The 22,463-nt window shown below is 48.0% G+C and overlaps 1 protein-coding gene across 3 annotated transcripts in view; it reads right to left on the reverse strand.

Annotated features, from left to right (window-relative positions):
- nphp1 (nephronophthisis 1) overlaps positions 1–22,463 on the reverse strand; it is a 174,563-nt gene that overhangs the window by 41,943 nt on the left and 110,157 nt on the right. For all 3 annotated transcript variants that reach the window (XR_011940796.1, XM_072500064.1, XM_072500063.1), the window contains exons 13-18: positions 17,449–17,559; positions 17,166–17,248; positions 15,809–15,885; positions 15,638–15,731; positions 13,033–13,145; positions 6,417–6,490 (exon numbers count right to left, since the gene is read on the reverse strand). Coding sequence is in view for 2 of the 3 variants with exons in the window: in XM_072500064.1 (XP_072356165.1) it covers positions 6,417–6,490; positions 13,033–13,145; positions 15,638–15,731; positions 15,809–15,885; positions 17,166–17,248; positions 17,449–17,559 (552 nt within the window). In the remaining variant the exon portion in view is untranslated. The remainder of the gene's footprint in view (positions 1–6,416; positions 6,491–13,032; positions 13,146–15,637; positions 15,732–15,808; positions 15,886–17,165; positions 17,249–17,448; positions 17,560–22,463) is intronic.

The raw sequence follows: 22,463 nt of genomic DNA on the forward strand, positions 1-22,463 counted from the left end.
AGAGTAGACAGTCAGAGACTTTTTCCCCGGGTGGAACAAACCATTACAAGGGGACATAAATTTAAGGTGAAAGGTGGAAGATATAGGAGGGATATCAGAGGTAGGTTCTTTACCCAGAGAGTAGTGGGGGCATGGAATGCACTGCCTGTGGAAGTAGTTGAGTCGGAAACATTAGGGACCTTCAAGTAGCTATTGGATAGGTACATGGATTACGGTTAAATGATATAGTGTAGATTTATTTGTTCTCAAGGGCAGCACGGTAGCATTGTGGATAGCACAATTGCTTCACAGCTCCAGGGTCCCAGGTTCGATTCTGGCTTGGGTCACTGACTGTGCGGAGTCTGCACGTCCTCCCCGTGTCTGCGTGGGTTTCCTCCGGGTGCTCCGGTTTCCTCCCACAATCCAAAGATGTGCAGGTTAGGTGAATTGGCCAATGATAAATTGCCCTTAATGTCCAAATTGCCCTTGGTGTTGAGTTTGGGTAGGGTGCTCTTTCCAAGAGCCGGTGCAGACTCAAAGGGCCGAATGGCCTCCTTCTGCACTGTAAATTCAATGATAATCTATGATTAATCTAGGACAAAGGTTCGGCACAACATCGTGGGCCGAAGGGCCTGTTCTGTGCTGTATTTTCTATGTTCTATGTTCTATGGGCCGAATGGCCTCCTTCTGCGCTGTAAATTCTATGATCTATAAAGGGGAAAAGTATCTTCATGTCCACCCTATCTATGTCCCTCATAGTTTTATACACCCTATTCAGACCCCCCCCCCCCCCCCCCCCCAGCCTTTTCTGCTCCAGGAAAAACAACCCCAGCCTATCCAGTCTCTCAATAGCTCAAACAATTCAGACCAGGCAACATCCTGGTGAATCTTCTCTGCACCCTCTCCAGTGCAATCACTTCCTTTCTATAGTGTAGTGACCAGAACTGCACACAGTTAGGCTGGGGCCTAGCCAACAGCTCCAGCATAGCCTCCCTGCTCTTAAATTCAATGCCTCGGAAAATAAAGGCAAGAATCCCATAGACTTATTCAACCACTTTATCTACCTGACCTGATATCTTCAGAGACCTGTGAACATGCACATCAAGTCCCTTTGATCCTCTGTACCTTCGAGGGTCCGACCATTCATTGTATATTCCCTTGCCTTGTTAGTTCTCAGAAATGGATTACCTCACACTTTTCATGGTTAAATTCCATTTGCCACTCTTCTGCCCATCTAACCATCCCATCTATATTGTCCTGTAATCTAAGGCCTTGCTCTTCACTATTTACCACACCATCAATTTTTGTGTCATCTGCGAATTTACTTATCATATCTCCGACATTCAAATCCAGATCATTAATGTATATTATAAACAACAATGGACCCAGCACCAAATCTTGTGGAACACATTGTACACAAGCTTCCAGTCACAAAAACAACCTTCAACTATTACCCTCTGCCTCCTACCACTAAGCCAATTTTGGATCCAGTTTACCATACTGCCCTGGATATCATGGGCTCTTGCCTTCTTCATCAGCCTCCCATGTCAAAAGCCTTACTAAAGTCCATGCAGACTACATCAACTGCACTACCCTTGTCTACATACCTTGTCACCTCCTCAAAAAAATCAAGTTTGTAAGACATGATCGCCCTTTGACAAAACCATGCTGACTGCCCTTGAATAATCCTTGCCTCTCCACGTGGAGATTAATTCTGACCCTCAGAATTTTTCCAGTAGTTTCCCTACCATTGAAGTTAGACTGGTTTGTCCCTACTTCTCTTCTTGAATAATGGCATCACATTAGCTGTCCTCTAGTCCTCTGGCACCTCTCCTGTGGCCAGAGAAGATCATCCTGGTCTTTTGAGATCACAGACAGCATAGGCCTCGTTATATCAGGTCTCCGGAGGGCAGCACCGTGGCGCAGTGGGTTAGCTCTGCTGCCTCACAGCGCCGAGGTCCCAGGTTCGATCCCGGCTCTAGGTCACTGTCCATGTGGAGTTTGCACATTCTCCCCGTGTCTGCGTGGGTTTCGCCCCCACAACCCAAAAGATGTGCTGGCTAGGTGAATTGGTCATGCTAAATTGCCCCTTAATTAAAAAAAATAAATTGGGTACTCTAAATTAAAAGAAAAAAAATCTGGTCTCCGCCTTGCCTTCTGGCCTCCGCACTGCCACAGGAGATTTCATCTCAAAAAAGAGAGTGCAGCACTGACAATATTGAATTCTTTACCCATCAGTCTGGCCTCAATAAAACTCGAGATGGATTTGTAGGCATAGTATTATTTATTTTTAACCAACTTGCAAGTCTAACTCGCTTCACAGAGACTCAGAACACAGAAACTGTCTCCTGGACCCCTCGAAAACGAATGAGGTCGGAGACAAAGAGATCTCTGCAAATACATTCAAATGGCATCACGTTTCACATACACGATTCCCATAGGTCATCCTATACCCCTCCTGACCTGGCCATATATCCTGATTGGCTCACTTCGCAGTGGGCCTCTTGTTACCCAGTATCCTTTTCCCATCCTCCACCAGACACCCCTCCCCCCTTCCTTGCCATGCTTTCCAAAATCCTTTGTCTGTGAACTCACTACTATTAGACTGATCATATCCACATTATTGTAACTAATATTTGAACTAACTATTTTATATCACATTCGTTTGTTCAATTCCTCAGCACCTATGCTGCATCCTTGCGCACCGTGGAGGAGCATACCTGATCCCGGTGGGTTGTGAAGGTCACCATTGCCCTGAACTTCTATGCAACCAGTTCATTCAGGGCTCGAGCGGGGACTTGTGTGGCACTTCCCAAGCTACAGCCCAAAAGTGTATTTGTGAGGTAACGGATGCCCTGTATGCCCGGGCATCAGACTTTATAAACTTGGAGCTGGACCGTGCCCGGGCTGCAGGATTCTGCTAAATCGCCAGGATACCACAGGTCCAGGGGCTAATTTTTTTTTTTAAATTGTCATGGGATCTGAGCGTCACTGCTGGGCCAGCATTCTTTGCCCATCCCTTTGAGCATTTAAGCATCAACCACATTGCTGTGGACCTGGAGTCACATGTAGGACAGACCAGGTCAGGATGGCAGGTTTCCTCCCCTAAAGGACATTAGTGAAACCAGATGGGTTTTTACAACAATGGTTTCATGGTCATCATTAGACTTTTAATTCCTGAAAGCAGCACGGTGGCGCAGTGTGTTAGCACTGCTGCCTCATGGCGCCGAGGTCCCAGGTTCAATCCCGGCTCTGGGTCACTGTCCGTGTGGAGTTTGCACATTCTCCCCGTGTTTGCGTGGGTTTCGTCCCCGTAACCCAAAGATGTGCAAGGTAGGTGGATTGAACACGCTAAATTGCCCCTTAATTGGAAAAAATGAATTGGGTACTCTAAATTTTAAAAAAGGCTTTTAATTCCAGTGTTTTTATTGAATTCAAATTCCACCAACTGTCCTAGTGGGATTCGAACCCATGTCTCCAGAGCATTACCCTGGGTCTCTGGATTACTAGTCCAGTGACAATACCACTGTGCCACTGCCTCCTCCAATGATGGCACACCTTGCATGCACCGCGGCATCATGGAATGCCCTTCATTCCGGTTCCAAAGAAGAACCTGGCAACGTGCCTCAACAACTACTGTCCGGTGGCCTTGACATCTATCATTATGAAGTCCTTCGAGAGGTTGGTCATGAGACACATCAACTCCATACTCTCAGAGTGCCTTGATCCACTGCAATTCGCATACCGCCAAAACCGGTTCACAGCAGACGCTATCTCCCTCTCCCTACACTTATCCTTGGAGCATCTCTACAGCAAGGACTCCTACGTCAGACTCCTATTCATTGACTACAGCTCCACTTTCAACACCACAATCCCAGCCAAGCTTATATCAAAGCTCCAAAACCCTAGGACATGGCTCCTCCCTCTGCAACTGGATCCTTGACTTCCTGACCCATAAACCACAATCACCTCCTCCACAATAGTCCTCAATACTGGGGCCCCGCAAGGCTGTGTAAAATGTGGCTCCAACTCCATCTACACATTTGCTGATGACACGATCGTAATGGGTCTCATCTCGAACAGCGATGAGTCAGAGTACAGGAGGGAGATAGAGAACCTAGTGACGTGGTGTAACGACAACAATATCTCTCTCACGTGACCAAAACTAAGAAGCTGGTCATTGACTGCAGTACACCCCCAGAGGGTCTCCCGCTTTGTGGTGGTCAACGGTGCCCCCCACAACCTGGCACAGCAGCAGGGCGACATACTGGAGGAGGAGGAAGAGGAGGAGACGACGGGACATGCAGCCTCATCTGAGGAGGCGGCAGACCAGGAAGGGATGGGGGACGAGCCTGGGGAGGACCAACAGCAGGGCCAAAGGATGGAGGACAGATGGTGGCAAGGGTCCGGCATGCCCGGAGGACCAGGGAGGCCCTAATCCTCACCCAATTCTCATAGGACGAGGCTTTGTCCGTCAGCTCACCCCCATCTCACCTCCCCAATCCCCCATCTCCCACAATCCCTCCTTCCCACCCAATCTCCCCTCCCCCAATCACTCCTTGCCCCCCCCCCCCCCCCCCCAATCCCTCTGCCTTCCCACTTCCCTGTTCTACCCTCCAAGGGTCTGTGTAACATCACCCCAGGGTAATGTGCCCATGTCGGCAGTCAGCGGGTCAGTATGCAGGACAGGAGAGTGATGATAACTCGCTGTGAGGTTAGCTCTGGTTCTCCTCAGTTTATGCCAAAGTCTGACTCTTGTCTTTCTGCTGACAGTGTGCTCACACCCATCCTCTGAATGGGGTCTGCATCAGGGACATTTGTTCTTGGACCACTTTGCCCAGGGGGCGGGAGTGCAGGCAGGTCTGCTGTGAAAATTAACATGACAGAGGCGTTACATGCATAGGTGTAACATGTTTTAATTGTGAACATTTGACATTTCCATTCCCCTTTGCTACAGGTAGTGCTCCCCCACCCACCCCACTCCTGTGCCCAATCAATGATCCTCTCTTCGTGATCTTTCGTGGCCTACTGCTATGCCTAGGTGTGTCCCCAGGATGGCAGACCCCGAGTTGGCCTCCAGCGCTTCCTCCGCCCTCACTTGTGCTCGTATGGCCATGGGTGTCTCCATAGGACGGAGGGGCAACTGGAGTGAGCTCCAAAGGCCTCAGGAGTCATCTGGCTCTGCCAACCCTGGCAACTCTCCACTGTCCACACAATGGTGTCAAAGCTCTCAGTGATGCTACGCAGTAACTGGGCTTCTAACTTTTTAAGTGAGGCAACAGACATGCGGCCAGTGAGGGGTTTCCTCCTACAAGTTCCGAAAGACGTGCTGTTAGGTAGTTTGGACATTCTGAATTCTCCCTCTGTGTACCCGAACAGTCGCCGGAATGTGGCGACTAGGGGCTTTTCACAGTAACTTCATTGCAATGTTAATGTGAGCCTACTTGTGACAATAAAGATTATTATTATTTTGTCTGACATGGAACAACTCACATGAAACAGGCCATAGAATCATAGAATTTAGAGTGCAGAAAGAGGCCATCATTTGGAACGAGCACCCTACCTAAGTCCACGTCTCCACCCTATCCCCATAACCCCACCTAAACGTTTTGGACACTAAGGGCAATTTAGCATGGACAATCCACCTAACCTGCACGTCTTTGGACTGTGTGAGGAAACCGGAGCACCTGGAGGAAACCCACGCAGACACGGGGGAAGAAAGTGCAAACGCCGCATAGACAGTGACCCAAGCCGGGAATCGAACTTGGCACCCTGGAACTACTGTGTCCCCCCCCTTCTTGAAGGGGCAGTGGATCTTCAGGTGCACGCCAACTTTGCTGTCAGTGAGTGCTCTCTCCTTGGTCAACCCAATGGTTTCCAGGGCCTATTTCTCATAAGAGGAGAGGACTCTAATCTCTGGTACTCCACCCGCAATCACCCCCCCCACCCCCATTCTCACCAACACGGACATCAGAAACACGCCATCAGACGCACCCAAAATTGTACTTAGAAATGTTTCTGTTAAATCGTGCCCCATGTTCTTAAACCAAGCTTTTAGTCAGCCCCCAGTACCTTATCCTTCGGCTCATGGTCAATTTTAGTTTGATTACATTTTTGTGAAACGTTTTCCAACATTAAGGGTGCTATATGTAAATGCAAATTGATGTTGTTTTATTGTCTATCCACATCCCAGATAACTTACTGAAGGAGGTATTTGTCTATATATAAAAATAAACTAAAGCTGCATGTCTATAGTATGGTTAAAATATATTTTTTTAAATTCCTGAATACTATACCAATGCATCAGCAGACTGAAGAATTTAGATGAGATAGAATTGTGTAAAATGGAGCATGGGAGTAGTTGAAAGAGCATTGGAGTAACTATCTGGTTTTCAGCATGCTCAGTAAATGGTATTGCTAAGCAAAACTAGACTTACCCGGAGAGCATCTAAAATATCAGTTTGTTCCAATAATTCTGGAAATGTTGCCAGCACTGGGTTACTGATAAGATCTGCAAATAAAGTTTTTAAAAAAAGGAAAATCAATTCTGATAGGTGCGCATTATTGTAGTACATCAGAAAGTTTCATTGTTTAAGGCAAAATTGACAAGTGCAAGAACTGGCCCAACTAGTCCAAAACCAGTAGCTACCTTTGACAGAGTTACACCACAGACAGGTGGTTTGGGTGGGGGAGGTTACGGATGGGTTGTTGATGGAGCTGCTGCAATGAGGTGGAAACAATCGGTATTAGTGAGCGAAGTTTTAGTGAAGTCTAACATTGATACAGGAATCGTTGATGAGGTGGCCCTTGTTCAAAAGGGAGTGGCCATTATGAGGAGAGATTGACTCATACATGGACTGTTTCTACTGGCACTGAGGCGGCTAATAAGAGATTTAACATTCTGAGGGATTTTGATAGAGTGAATAGTGAACTACACTTCCTCTTGTTACAAAATCAGTGTCAACCAGTTATTCATTTGAAAAAGTGAAGAGAGAGATTAGGAAAAACTACTTACACTGAAGCATGGAATGGTTAGCCAAGGGGTGGTTAAATTACTGTTTGTCAATTTTCCACACAACAGAAAAACTCCTATTCTAGGTGACTGCTACACAGTTAAACAATCCCTCCTTGTCATCGAATCCCTACAGTGCAGAAAGAGGCCATTTGGCGCATCGAGTCTGCAACGACCTTCTGAAAGAGTACTCCATCAAGCTCACTCTCCCACCTCATCACAATAACCCCTTAACCAAATCTACACATCTTTGGCCATTTAAGGGGCAATTTTATTATGGCCAATCCACCTAACTTACCCATCTTTGGACTGTGGGAGGAAACCAGAGCACCCAGAGGAAACCCACGCTGAGATAGGGAGAAAGCCAAACTCCATAGAGACAGTGACCCACAGTAAGAATTGAACCCGGGTCCTTGGTGTTGTGAGGCAGCAGTGCTAACCACTGTGCCACCCTTCTTGATTTGTCTGCAGTGTGCCATTTTTAACAACACTATCCTTCTTTCTTTGCCATCACCCTACTGGGACGCACTGCATTCTACTCAACTGGTTCCATTCTTATCTATCCAGTCCAACCAGCGAATCACTTGCAATGTTTTCTCCTTCCATTCCTGCACTATTATGTCTAGTGTACCCCAAGAATCTACCCATTGGCTCTTTCCTATTGTCTTGGGAGGTCAGTTGGCTGGTTCGTGATACAGAGCGAAGCCAACAGCATGTGTTCAATTCCCATATTGGCTGAGGTTACCATGAATAACCACCTTCTCAGCCCTGTCCCTTGTCTGAAGTGTGGTGATCCTCAGGTTAAACCACCACCAATCATCTCTCTCTCTCACTCACTCGCACGCACAGAGGGGATAGCAGCCTAGGGTCAGGTCTAACACGACACTGTCATTTGCATGATGTCATAGAATCCCTACAGTGCAGGACGCCTTTTGACCCATCGAATCAGCACCGACCTTCCAAAAGAGCACCCACCTAGGCCCACCCCCCACCCTACTCCTGTAACCCCACTTAACCCGCACATCCCTGGACACAAAGGGCCAATTCACCTAACCTGCTCATCTTTGGACTGTGGGAGGAAGTCGGAGCACCTGGAGGAAACCCACACATAGCCGGGGAGAAAATGCAAACTCCACATAGACAATTACCCAAGGCCGCAATCGAACCCTTCACCCTCCTGCAAAAATGGAATATGCTGAAAATGGGAGTGACCCTCCACATTTTTAAAGGCTTCCAGAGTTAGCCCAATTCCATGAAAATCTCGCTTAAAGTGTCAGTTTCCATTGAACATTCACAGTATTTAGCTCTACCTACTACCACTTCCCTCGATTCCTCCACCACCCTAAAACTGTAATACTGTTCATCCGATATCCTGCACTGATGAGCAAAACTTTAATGGAAGATCAGGAAGACGTTAGTTCCCAACACCAAATTCAGTTCCCTAGCCACTAACTCCAACCCTCTCCTTAGCAACTTGGAGGTTGAACTGTTTGCAAATCATATTTCATCCTGAGATAAGCTCCACCCTACATCTGCACCATTACTAAGACCGCTGATTTCCATCTCTATAAAATTATCCAATTACATCCCTGCTTTGACTCATTTGATATTGAAACACGCACCCGTGCCCTTGATTTGACTATTACAATGCACTCCCACATTCTACTCTTTGAAAATTGAGGCCACCTAAATCTATGCTGCCCATGCCCTAAACAATACCAATTCCCTTTCACCCATGACCCGTGCCCACTGACCTACATTGGATCCTGGTTAAGGATCCTGTTTTCAAATCTCACCAGGGCTTTTCCCTCTCTATCACTTTAATCTCCTCCAGCAATACAACTCTCAAATTGTGGCTTCTTAAGTATCCTTTATTTTAAATCGCTGTAACATTTGTGGACGAGCATTATAAGGTCAGGGTGGGCAGGGGATTTTTGCAAGAGCAATCCTAAACTATGTGCAAAATAATTATTCTCCTGTGTAATTAGGGATGGGCAATAAAGCCAGCAGTGCCATCATCCCGTAAATTAATTTATTTTAAACTTCAATGACTATGTGAGAAAAGTACAATGGTACTCTGTGCTAATAGTTTCTATTGCTTTAAAAAGATCAAACAATATTGATGTGAATATCAATGCTGTTTAAACAATTCCCAATCGTGGGCACTGATGTACTGTCAATTACCACGAGACGAGAATGGTGAAACAATCGAGGCTTTATTGCACAAGATGTTGCGCCTCCCGCAGCTGGAACCAGAATGGATTCAGTGCAGGAGAACATACACTTTTATATGCCTCTTTGCTTCCTCCACCTGGGAAAATTCCAGCTTGACAAGAAACCGCTCCATGTCTCCCTCCTCTCCTCCCAGATCGGCCTCAAAGTCCCTGTACTCCCTAAATTCCTCATTTACCTTCCTAACCGGCGAGGTGGGCCGTACCGGCGCCAAGGAGTGGCGTGAACCACTCCAGCGTCGGGCCGCCCGGAAGGTGCAGAATCCTCCGCACCTTCAGGGGCTAGGCCGGCGCCGGCGGGGTTGGCGCTGCGACAACCGGCGACGAAGGGCCTCCGCCGGCCGGCGCGTGTTCGCGGGGCCAGATCCCCCCCTCCCCCACCCGAGGACTCCGCAGGCCGCCTGCAGAGCCAGGTCCTGCCAGTAAGAACCTTGTTTGATTTACGCCGGCGGGACTGACCAAAAACAGACGGCCACTCGGCCAATCGCGGAGCGGAGGATCGCCGGAGGAGGCCACTGCCAACGGCCCCCGACCGGCGCGACACGATTCCCGCCCCCGCTGTAAAACCGCCGCCGGAGAAAATCCGGCAGCCGGCATCGGGGCGAGATTCATGCCACCCCCGCCGATTCTCCGGCCCAGCGGGGGGTCGGAGAATTCCGCCCCATATCCCCAGCCCAGTCCGTACCTTCAATATTTCCCTGCAGAATGCGGCTTGCCTTCTCCCCATATTCTTATTGCACCCCCCCTTACCCTACCCAGTTGCCCTACTGCCCTCCCTGTTGTCAGCCTGTCAAACTGCCCATGCAACTTTTTCCTCCTCGCCAATCCCTCCACGGTGGGCACCCTCGAATATTCCCTGTCCACCTCCACTATCTTGCTCACGAGACGGTTCCTCCCTCCTTTCCCTATCCGCACGAGACTTAATCAAAACAATTTCCCGGATCGCTGCCTTCAGTGCTTCCCAAAAAATGGCCACCAACACCTCTCCATTCTGATTTGACTCCACATACTCCTTAATCACCACCCGCACCTTATCACAAGCACATCCATTCGCCAAGAACCCGGAGTCAAACCTCCACCATGGCCTCTGTTTCTGCCCCGATCTAAACCGAATCTCCAGTCAGTGGGGTGGCATGGTCTGAGATAACTATCTCCACATACTCTGCCCCCTCCACCCCAACCAAAATCACCCGACTCACTACAAAGTAATTAATCCTCGAATACACCTTATAGACATGTGAAAAGGAATACTCCCTTCCCACTGGTTCTGAAAGCGCCATGGATCCACCATACCCATCCTCTCCATAAACCCCCCCCAGCTCCCTTGCCATTCACACCCTACCCATCGACCTGAGGCTCGACCAGTTGGATAACGAACTGGCTAACCGATAGAAGTCAGAGAGTGGTGGTGAATGGCAAATATCCAGCCTGGATCCCAGTTACCAGTGGCGTACCGCAGGGATCAGTTCTGGGTCCTCTGCTGTTTGTGATTTTCATTAATGACTTGGATGAGGGAGTTGAAGGGTGGGTCAGTAAATTTGCAGACGATACGAAGATTGGTGGAGTTGTGGATAGTAAGGAGGGCTGTTGTCGGCTGCAAAGAGACATAGATAGGATGCAGAGCTGGGCTGAGAAGTGGCAGATGGAGTTTAACCCTGAAAAGTGAGAGGTTGTCCATTTTGGAAGGACAAATATGAATGCGGAATACAGGGTTAACGGTAGAGTTCTTGGCAATGTGGAGGAGCAAAGAGATCTTGGGGTCTATGTTCATACATCTTTGAAAGTTGCCACTCAAGTGGTTAGAGCTGTGAAGAAGGCCTATGGTGTGCTCGCGTTCATTAACAGAGGGATTGAATTTAAGAGCCGTGAGGTGATGATGCAGCTGTACAAAACTTTGGTAAGGCCACATTTGGAGTACTGTGTACAGTTCTGGTCGCCTCATTTTAGGAAGGATGTGGAAGCTTTGGAAAAGGTGCAAAGAAGATTTACCAGGATGTTGCCTGGAATGGAGAGTAGGTCTTACGAGGAAAGGTTGAGGGTGCTAGGCCTTTTCTCATTAGAACGGAGAAGGATGAGGGGCGACTTGACAGAGGTTTATAAGATGATAAGGGGAATAGATAGACAGTCAGAGACTTTTTCCACGGGTGGAACAAACCATTACAAGGGGACATAAATTTAAGGTGAAAGGTGGAAGATATAGGAGGGATGTCAGAGGTAGGTTCTTTACCCAGAGAGTAGTGGGGGCATGGAATGCACTGCCTGTGGAAGTAGTTGAGTCGGAAACATTAGGGACCTTCAAGCAGCTATTGGATAGGTACATGGATTACAGTAAAATGATATAGTGTAGATTTATTTGATCTTAAGGGCAGCACGGTAGCATTGTGGATAACACAATTGCTTCACAGCTCCAGGGTCCCAGGTTCGATTCCGGCTTGGGTCAGTCTGTGCGGAGTCTGCACGTCCTCCCCGTGTGTGCGTGGGTTTCCTCCGGGTGCTCCGGTTTCCTCCCACAGTCCAAAGATGTGCAGGTTAGGTGAATTGGCCAATGATAAATTGCCCTTAATGTCCAAAATTGCCCTTGGTGTTGGGTGGAGGTGTTGAGTTTGGGTAGGGTGCTCTTTCCAAGAGCCGGTGCAGACTCAAAGGGCCGAATGGCCTCCTTCTGCACTGTAAATTCAATGATAATCTATGATTAATCTAGGACAAAGGTTCGGCACAACATCGTGGGCCGAAGGGCCTGTTCTGTGCTGTATTTTCTATGTTCTATGTTCTATCCATCCTCAGCTCTAGGACACAGTTAGAATCTCTTCCCATGATGGTGCGTGGCCAAATCCGGGATCGCTGCCAGTAACCCCCTCATAAAACCCCACATCATCCCAATTTGGGGCATACACATTTACCAACACCACCGGTGCCCCTTCCAATACCCCACTCACAATCACATATCTCCCACCCGGATCCTTCATCTCCTTCACACTCACAAATCCCATTTTTTTGCTCATTAAAATCGCCACTCCCCTCAATTTCGAATCAAATCCCGAGTGAAAAACCTGCCCATAGAAAAACCTAATCATAGAATTAACAGTGCAGAAGGAGGCCATTCGGCCCATCGAGTCTGCACCGGCTCTTGGAAAGAGCACCCTACCCAAGCCCACACCTCCACCCTATCCCCATAACCCAGTAACCCCACCTGACACTAAGGGCAATTTTGGACACGAAGGGCAATTTAGCATGGCCAGTCTACCTAACCTGCACATCTTTGGACTGTGGGAGGAAACCGGAGCACCCGGAGGAAACCCAGGCACACATGGGGAGAACGTGCAGACTCCGCACAGACAGTGACCCAAGCCGGGAATCGAACCTGGGACCCTGGAGCTGTGAAGCAATTGTGCTAACCACTATGCTACCGTGCTGCCTTTAACTCCCATCCCTTTAATTCCACCCTGTACCTAGCCCATCCCAGATGGCCCCTTTCTCCATCCATGACCATGTCAGCTGCCACAGATAATTTTGTGTGTTTTCGATCAGTTAAGTTTGCTTCAGTTAAGTTTGGTTTAACTTCCAAGAGGAGGAGGATAGGGATTAGTACTGCCCAGCCCTGAAAAAGTTATGGAGCTTCAGTCATTGAGGATATTCAAGGCTCAGATCAATTCTGGACTTCAATGGAATCACGGGATATGAGGATAGGTGAGAAAGTGGAGTTAAGGCAGAGGAACAGCCATGACATTATTAAAACATGGCTCAAGCCTCAAGGGCGTATGGCCTACATCTGGAGCAATTTTCACCTTTGGACGCAGTATAGATTCTCACCAGCATTTTGTACATTAGCTCGGTCTTTAAGAAGCGCATCTGCAAGTAACTGTCGATAAAATGTCAGCAGGCGGATGCAGCAACTTGGGCCGACCAGGGTTTCTGGAAGCAAACTGTAAATAAAGCAAGCAAACACTTAATAAGAGACGGTCTAACTATAACTATTACAATATAGCTCTATAATGTAGGTCTATGCTAATCCACAAACTTCTGCAGTGTCCACACAAGAATGCAGCCACAGCTGCTAATAAGCTAATTAAGTTTCAATATGTAATTACATTACTTCTCTCAATCATTTCTTAAATATGATATTGGATATAATATACTGAATATTACATTCTGTTTAATTCAAGTTGAAAATAGACTTTCAAATGTAGCCACAATCACCTTGCTATGAGTCACATTATGCATTTGGATTGGATTGGATTTGTTTATTGTCACGTGGATCTGGTTGCCTGGTCAAGGGGATCTCCGCGCGCCCCTCCCCTGTCGATCAGCCATATCCCCTTTTAAAGCCAGTCCTCGGTCTGCATCACGCGCCCCTCCAGGTCCGCCGCCATCTCTCCCTTCACAACTGCATCACACCAGCTGCACCCATGTCAGCAACCCTCCTTCTCCCCCCCCCCCCCGCCCCACCACCAAACAGAAAAAAAGACCCCCTCCCTCCACACTTTTCTCCAGGCAACCCTCCCACTTCACTCCTGTCAACTAGCCTACCCAGCTAGCATAATAATAATAATCGTTTATTGTCACAAGTAGGCTTCAGTGAAGTTACTATGAAAAGCCCCTAATCGCCACATTCCGGCGCCTGTTCTGGGAGGCCGGTATTGAACCCGCGCTGCTGCCTTGTTCTGCATTACAATCTAGCTGTTTAGCCCACTGTGCTAAACCAGCCCCAAGCTGGTGCCCCCGCCCAAGGCCTTTGTCTTCTCCTCACCCCTCCAATCAACCCCTCCCCCCCCCCCCCCACCCCCCCCAAATCCTCTCAACCACCAACAAGAAAAGGCACACTCACCATCACCGTTGCCCCATCGAAACCCACCCCAAATTGTCTACCCCATGTGCCTTACAATGAACACAAAGCTCCTCTCCAAAGTTCAATGTCCTCACACTCCTCCCAGTCCATGATCCCTCAAAGTCTATTGCCTCCTCTGGCATGTCAAAATAAAATTCCAGCTTTTGGTGTGTCAAGTGGGCAGCACGGTAGCATTGTGGATAGCACAATTGCTTCACAGCTCCAGGGTCCCAGGTTCGATTCCGGCTTGGGTCACTGTCTGTGCAGAGTCTGCACATCCTCCCAGTGTCTGCGTGGGTTTCCTCCGGGTGCTCCGGTTTCCTCCCACAGTCCAAAGATGTGCAGGTTAGGTGGATTGGCCATGATAAATTGCCCTTAGTGTCCAAAATTGCCCTTTGTGTTGGGTGGGGTTACTGGGTTATGGGGATAGGGTGGAGGTGTTGACCTTGGGCGGGGTGCTCTTTCCAAGAGCCGGTGCAGACTCGATGGGCCGAATGGCCTCCTTCTGCACTGTAAATTCTATGAAACCAATAAGCAGGCAGGGTACAAAATCCCAAACATCACCCCTGGTTAAAGAAGGCAGCCTTTATCAATTTGTACCCAGCCCTCCGCTTCGCCAACTCCACACCCAGATCCTGGAAAATCCACAGCTCACTCCTTCCCCATGGACATTTCTTGTTCTGCCTTGCCCACTTAAGAATTTTTTCCTTGTCCAAAAATTGATGCAACTTCATCAACATCGCCCTCGGCGATTCCCCCATCTGTGGCCTACTCCTCAGCACCCAGTGCGCCTGATCTACTTAGAGGGACCAGCTGAAAGTTCCCTCCCCCACCAACCTCTCCAGCGTGATCGCCACATACTTGGCAGCCTCTGCTCCCTCAATGCCCTCAGGCACCCTGACAATCCTCAAATTCTGCCCCGAAGGGTTCGCAAGATCCTCCAATTTCTCTCTTCGCCTCTCTGGCTGTTCAACACAATCCTTATCTCAGTCTCCAGTGAGACCAGCCACTCCTCATGCTCCCCCACTGACTCCTCCATCTTCTGGATTGTCAGGCCCCGAGATTCCAGCTTCTGCTCCACTCGCTCAATCGCTGCCCTGAGCGGCTCCACCACCTTGGCCAAATCCACCAAAGACTCTTTCCTCTGCTGCTGGAATTTGTTATTCAAAAACTCCACCAGCTGCTCCGCTGATCACTGGGTGGACAGCGCTGCCGCTTTGCCCTCCGCCATCTTCACCTGTGGCACACCACAAAAACTTTCCTGCTCCAGCTGCTCTTTCTTTCTCATGGCACTTCTCATCCGCTGATCCATACACCAACCTCACCAGAGGAGTATTACCTTCCCTGGGCACTCATACACCTTTTGCTCTCAAATACCACACCATTCGGGTGGGGAAGGACTGAAAACAATCCACCTTGAGCGGGAGCCAGCAAATGTGCAATCACTCGCTCCATGGCCGCCACCAGAACAAAGGCATAATTCATATTCAACAAAAAGAAAGGCCGATTCAAAAAGGAAAACTTGACTTAGATTGATATGGTTTGGTGATCTTACAAGATAAATTACCCTCATATATCAGAAATACTTACTTTAGAAGATTTCTCATGTGTCCAGTAGGCGACTTCAGCTTTACTAGTAGTTTTGGTTGTTTCCTGGATGCCAGCAGCTGTCCAAAACGAGTAACTATAGCAGAAAGGAAAAGCAGATTAGGATATAGATCAAGGATTCAGCAATATCGGCATAAAATAGATATATCTCACCTCTCTTAGAAACCATTGGGTCAACTTCTAATCCTTTTTCATAAGGTGTGCCACCATTTAATACAAGTTCATAGGTCCTAGAACATGGATGAAAAAATACCAAACAACACACAAGCATCAATATTTTTGTAGGCAACCGAGAAATCAACTTCAGAAAAATTACAAACGTATGTGGAAGTTATCATTGTGCAAGACATTTATACAGTACCTGATACATAGCAAGATGTGTTACAGGAATAGGGGAGGGAGGGCATTGTGTAGGAAGTGCAAATTAAGGTAACTAAAAGTATGGGAAACAAGTACATTTCCAGGAAGCTCATGAAGGAGTGATGAGGAAGGGGCCATTGAAACAGCGAGAAAGAACGAACAGCAGCACAAGGAATAAAAATATAAAATATATTTTTGACGATTCTTTTGCAAACGCTGCCACTAAACTAAGCTAAAATCACCCAATATAATTTTATAAATATTTGAAATAATATAGAAAATCGCAGGGGCCATGCATATGAATGTCCAATATGAGCTTTCCATGGGAAAGGCCCTCCTTCCTTGTATCCATCAGGAACAGGGGGTTGCATATTTACCACTCATATTATGACAAATACAAAATAAAGTTTTATGCTTTCTCATTATGTGCCCCAAATACACAGCAGAGCTACTAACTGGTGACAGATTATGGGCACAATCTAATGGAAACGTTTCTAAGTGTGGTAGCCATTGGGAGCTGCCGGGTGTTCCAGATGGTTGTCCTGGCGAGGCCTTCATCGGTATCGAACATTAATGATGCCCCACGGGCGTCACGCTGGAAATGTCTGTCCCACCAGCTGATTTGCCTGGACCACATTCGGCAGCTCACTGCTAACAAGGAGGAGCAGCTCTTAATCCGATCCCGCAGAGCAAACCCCTGCCAGCACACAGCCCCGACAACCGCACAGACCAGCCCAAGTTGCAGTGATGCTGGCCTGGCCTGACTGTTGGGCGCGGTGCCACCCAGTGCCGCAGGAGGCTGAACGACTTCCACCAGGCCGCATGAGTGAGTGGGCATCAGCCCCCTGACCATCTCCAGCCACCCGATTGCACGGTGGTTGGAACCACACACTCCCTTCCCCAAGAAAAATACTGCACCTATGCCCCAGCACACCCTGGAGCTCACCTGCGCACCTCACCCATATCCAGCAAAAACAATCTCTTTCACATCTTTAAGAACATGGCTCAGGTAGGGGAAACATTGTCAGGCCATTGAATAAGAAAACAGTGCTAAATAACTCCAACCGGTAACAATTATGCATACAGTTAAGATTGTATTTTGTTTTATTGATTGATAAGTTCTGTTTTACAAAGCAAAGCATTCAGTTACCTGTGGGAAATAGCATCACCTTTAGCAGCAAACAGCTGCAGAAAAGCCCATCCACAGCTTAACTCCCCTTGGTGTCCAGTTGACTATGATGTGAAAGAGGTTCAATTAAAAGGCATGCAGAACGTAAAAGAGGAAAATATTTTTTTCCAAACGTTGCAGCTTTATTCAAGGTCATACACAATAAATAATAATTTATTTGAATTAAAATCGATAGCAATATTGCATTCAGATTGTTCAGGAGTCGGAAACAAAATTATCAACAAGCTTTTCATAGCTACCTTACCGTACGAATGTAGGTAACACCAAGTTCGAATAGAATGCCAATGTGGGAAGACTGGGAATTTGACCTAACGAAACAATCACCATTCAGCAGGCTAGGAAGTATGCCGGTTATCTGGAACATTACAGAAAAAAAAAATCTTTTGTTTTTACAGCGACTACAGATTAATAGTTTGTGAATAATAAAAGTACCAAATAAAAGTATAATCTCTCGGGTGACATTTACAATTAATTTGCATAAAATTAATTATCTTACTTTGTAAATGAAAGAAGCCTAAAGCTATTTCTGAATTTAACAATGGATTTTGAAATTTATCTTAATATTCAATCATCGTTAATAGAAATGAGAATCCGGATTTATTTTTGTTAATTCAGATGTGCTGAGCAGAAACCATGGAACCAGGATTAAAAAACTTAAGTGCAGAGACACATTTGACTGACACCTTGCTAAATTTGTTTGTGCACAAGACATTGGGCAGTGGGACAACATCTACATACAAGAAGGCCAGACTAAGGTAGCAGGAATTGGGAAGCAATTACATGACAAAAGATAAATACTAAACTAAAACTCTCTTCAACCAGGAGGTGCAAATACCTACATCTAGTGATAAAAATGTGTCATGATTTGAAGAAAATGTGATTAAATTGTTTGAAATTTTGGAAAGTATATTTGTGTCGGTCAGTGACCATAATGTCTTTTTTATTTCTTGGTTTTCCAGTGTATTTTTATTAGTAAGAGAAGCTAACATCCACCCAAAACATCCGTTCCCCAGGGTGTCGTACCTGCGAGGGTGCGAGAGGTACTCCAAATATGGGGAAGGGGGGGCAAGGGAGGCACCGACCCCCACCCACCCCTGCAGGTGCCCAGGTAAGGATTGCATAGCATTTGTCTGGGAAATTCAAACTTCCATTGGGCAATTACTCTGCACTGGGAATCTTCCAAAAGTACGATTTAAGTCAGTCTTCGGATGGTTTGGACTGTACAAAAGGGATTGTATGCACGAGAGGTTAGAAGCATTAAAAGCACTTTTAAGTTCTGGATAACTACAGTCTGGATAAAGATTATGATTAAACCTTCCGTCCCATACCTTAAATCTATGTCCCCTGGTCATTGGCCTCTCCACCAAGTGGAAAGGTTTGTTCCCGTCTACTCTATCTATGCACCTCATAACTTTATACATCTCAATCATGTCCCCCCTCAGTCTCCTCTGCTCCAAGGAAAACAATGCATGACTATCCAATCAGTCTTCATTACTAAAATTCTCCGGCCCAGGCAACATCCTGGTAAATCTCCTCACCATTCTTTTCAGTGCCATCACATCCCACCTATAATGTGGATTCCAGAACTGCACACAATACTCTGGCCTAACCAACGTTTTATACAGTTCCAGCATAACCTCCCTGCTCTTAAACTATATGCCTTTGCTAATAAAGGCAAGTACACCATATGCCTTCTTAACCACTGTATCCACCTGTTCTGCTACCTTAAGGGACAAATGTACATACACACAAGATCCCCATGATCCTCTTTGACAAAGAGTCAAAGAACAAAGAGCAGTATGGCACAGGAACAGGCCCTTCGGCCCTCCAAGCTTGCGCCAATCACGTGTCCTAACTAGGCCACCCGCATGTACCCTTCTATACCCTGTCTGTTCATGTTTCTATCTAGCTAAGTCTTAAAGATCGCTAAAGTATCTGCCTCAACCACCTCACTTGGCAGTGCATTCCAGGCCACAACCACCCTCTGTGTAAAAAATTTCCACCGCACATCACCACTGAACCGTTCTTCCCTCACCTTGAACTTGTGTCCCCTTGAAATTGTCATTTCCGCCTGGGAAAAAGCCTCCAACTGTTCACCATATCTATACCCCTCATAATTTTATAAACTTGTATCAGGTTGCCCCTCAGTCTCCATCCCTCTAGGGGGACAATCCCAGTTTATTCAATCTCTCCTCATAACTACAGGCAACATCCTGGTAAACCTTTTCTGTACTCTCTCCAAAGCCTCCACGTCCTTCTGGTAGTGTCTTCTATAACCCTCTGTCTTCTATGAACCAAAGAATTTACAGTGCAGAAGGGGGCCATTCGGCCAATCGAGTCCACACCGGGCCTTGGAAAGAACACCCTAGCCAAGCCCACACCTCCACCCTATCCTCGTGACCCAGTAACCCCACCTTTTTTTGGACACTGTGGGGAAATTTAGCACAGACAATTCACCTAACCTGCACATCTTTGGACTGTGTGGAGCACCCGGAGAAAACCCACACAGACACGGGGAGAAAGTGCAAACTCCACACACCACACAGACAGCCACCCGAGGTCAGAGGAGTTTTCCTTTTTTTCATGTGTCCACAAGGTATACTCTCGCATCAACTTTTTTTGTTCTGAGCAGGGCGCTAATACCGGAGGTGGTGGTTACTGAGTACTCGGCAATCACAGTGTCGGATCATGCCCCGCACTGGGTGGATCTATGGGTTAGTGTGGAGAGAGGGCAACGCCTACTGTGGGGACTGGATGTGGGGTTGCTAGCGGACGAAGCGGTCTGTTAACAAGTCCATCCTAAACTACCTGGAAGCAAATGATACGGGGGAGGTCTCAGCAGCGACGGTCTGGGAAGCTTTGCAGGCGGTAGTCAGAGGGGAATTAATCTCGATACGGGCCCACAGAGAAACGGTAGAATGGTCTGAGGGACAGGTGAGTTGAGGAGATACTCCAGGTGGACAGGAGATACTTGGAGGCCCCGGACGCGGGGCTACTGAGGGAGCGGCGGAGGCTACAGGCGGAGTTTGGGCTGTTGACCACAGGGAAAGCAGTGGAACAGTTGAGGAAGGCATGGAGGCAATCTATGAGTACGAGGAAAAGGCAAGCAGAATGTTGGCACACAAGCTCAGGAAAAGAGAGGCGGCTAGGGAGATAGGTAAAAGTAAAGAGTAGAGATGGTAATACTGTCCTGGACCCAGCAGGGGTAAACAAGGTGTTTCAGGACTTCTATAGTAAATTATATGAGTCGGAACCCCCGGCTGCGGTGGAGGGGATGAGGCGGTTTTTGGATCAGTCGAGGTTCCAGAGGGTGGAGGAGGACCTGGTGGAGGGGCTGGGAGCCCCAATTGAGATTGAGGAAATAATCAAGGGGCTAGAGAGCATGCAGTCGGGCAAGGCCCCGGGGCCTAATGGCTACCCGGTGGAATTCTATAAGAGGTTTTCAGAGAAATTGAACCCACTACTGGTGAGGAGATTTAACGAAGCAAGAGAGAAGGAAGTCCTCCCCCCAACAATGTCGCAGGCCTCGATTTCACTGATCCTGAAACGAGAGAAGGATCCGGAGCAATGTGGGTCATACAGGCCGATTTCTCTACTGAATGTGGATGCCAAACTGCTGGCTAAGATACTGGCCACAAGGATAGAGGACTGTGTCCTGGGGGAAGACCAGCCGGGATTTGTTAAGGGCAGGCAACTCGAGGCCAATGTTCGAAGGCTGCTCAATGTTATTATGATGCCCTCAGAAGGAGAGGAGGCGGAGGTGGTGGTAGCGATGGATGCGGAGAAGGCTTTTGATCGGGTGGAGTGGAATTACCTGTGGGAGGCGTTGGGAAGGTTTGGGTTTGGTGAGGGCTTCATTGACTGGGTGTGGTTGCTCTATCAGGCACCAGTAGGGAGTGTGCGTACGAACCGGCTAGGGTCAGGGTATTTTAAACTGCACCGAGGGACGAGGCAAGGGTGCTCTCTCCCCGCCACTGTTTGCTCTGGCCATAGAAATGAAAAATGAAATGAAAATCGCTTATTGTCACAAGTAGGCTTCAAATGAAGTTACTGTGAAAAGCCCCTAGTCGCCACATTCCGACGCCTGTTCGGGGAGGCTGATACGGGAATTGAACCATGCTGCTGGCCTGCCTTGGTCTGCTTTCAAAGCCAGCGATTTAGCCCTGTGCTAAACAGCCCCTACAGAGCCATTGACCATGGCGTTAAGTGTCTCTAGGAGGGGGAGGGTGGGTTGATGCTGCCGAACTTCTGCAATTACTACTGGGTAGCTAATATAGCCATGATTAGGAAGTGGGTAGTGGGGGAGGGCTCGGCATGGGAGCGGATGGAGGCGGCGTCATGTAAAGACACCAGTTTGGGACCACTGATATCGGCACCACTTCCGTTCTCGCCGGCCCGATACTCCACAAGTCCGGTGGTGGTGGCGGCTCTGAGAATCTGGGGGCAATGGAGGAGATATAAGAGAGTGGAGGGAGCATTGGTTTGGACCCCAATTTATAATAATCATAGGTTTGTACCGGGTAGGCTAGATGGCGGGTTCCGGAGCTGGCAAAGGGCAGGAATTAGAAGGCTGGTGATCTATTTATAGATGGGAGTTTTCCCAGCTTGAAAGCCTTGGAGGATAAATTTAAATTGCCAGCCGGGAATGGTTTTAGGTGTTTGCAGGTGCGAGACTTCCTGAGAAAACAGGTGCCGGCCTTTCCGCTGCTGCCGCCACGGGGGATACAGGATAGAGTAGTTTCCAGTACCTGGGTGGGAGGGGAAGGTATCGGCTATCTACCAGGAGCTTTCGGAGGCGGAGGAAACTCCGGTGGAGGAGCTTAAGGGCAAGTGGGAGGACGAGCTATGAGGAGAGATAGAGGCGGGTCTATGGGCGGATGCCCACGGCAGGGTTAATACCTCCTCATCATGTGCCAGGCTTAGCCAGATACAATTTAAGGTCGTCCACCGGGCACACACGACAGCGGCTAGGATGAGCAAGTTTTCCGGGGTAGAAGATAGGTATGCGAGGTGCGCGGGAAGCCCAGCAAATCATGTCCACGTTTTGGGTATGCCCAAAGCTTAGAGGGTTTTGGCAGGGATTTGCTAAGGCAATGTCCACGGTGCTAAAAATACGGATGGTGCCGAGTCCAGAGGTAGCGATCTTTGGAGTGTCGGAAGAGCCGGGAGTTCAGGGGCGAAAGAGGCCGACGTCTTGGCCTTTGCCTCCCTGGTAGCCCGGAGACGGATCTTGTTAATGTGGAGGGACTCGAAGCCCCC

Source organism: Scyliorhinus torazame, chromosome 4 (assembly GCF_047496885.1).
Source record: "Scyliorhinus torazame isolate Kashiwa2021f chromosome 4, sScyTor2.1, whole genome shotgun sequence".
Lineage (NCBI taxonomy): Eukaryota > Metazoa > Chordata > Chondrichthyes > Carcharhiniformes > Scyliorhinidae > Scyliorhinus > Scyliorhinus torazame.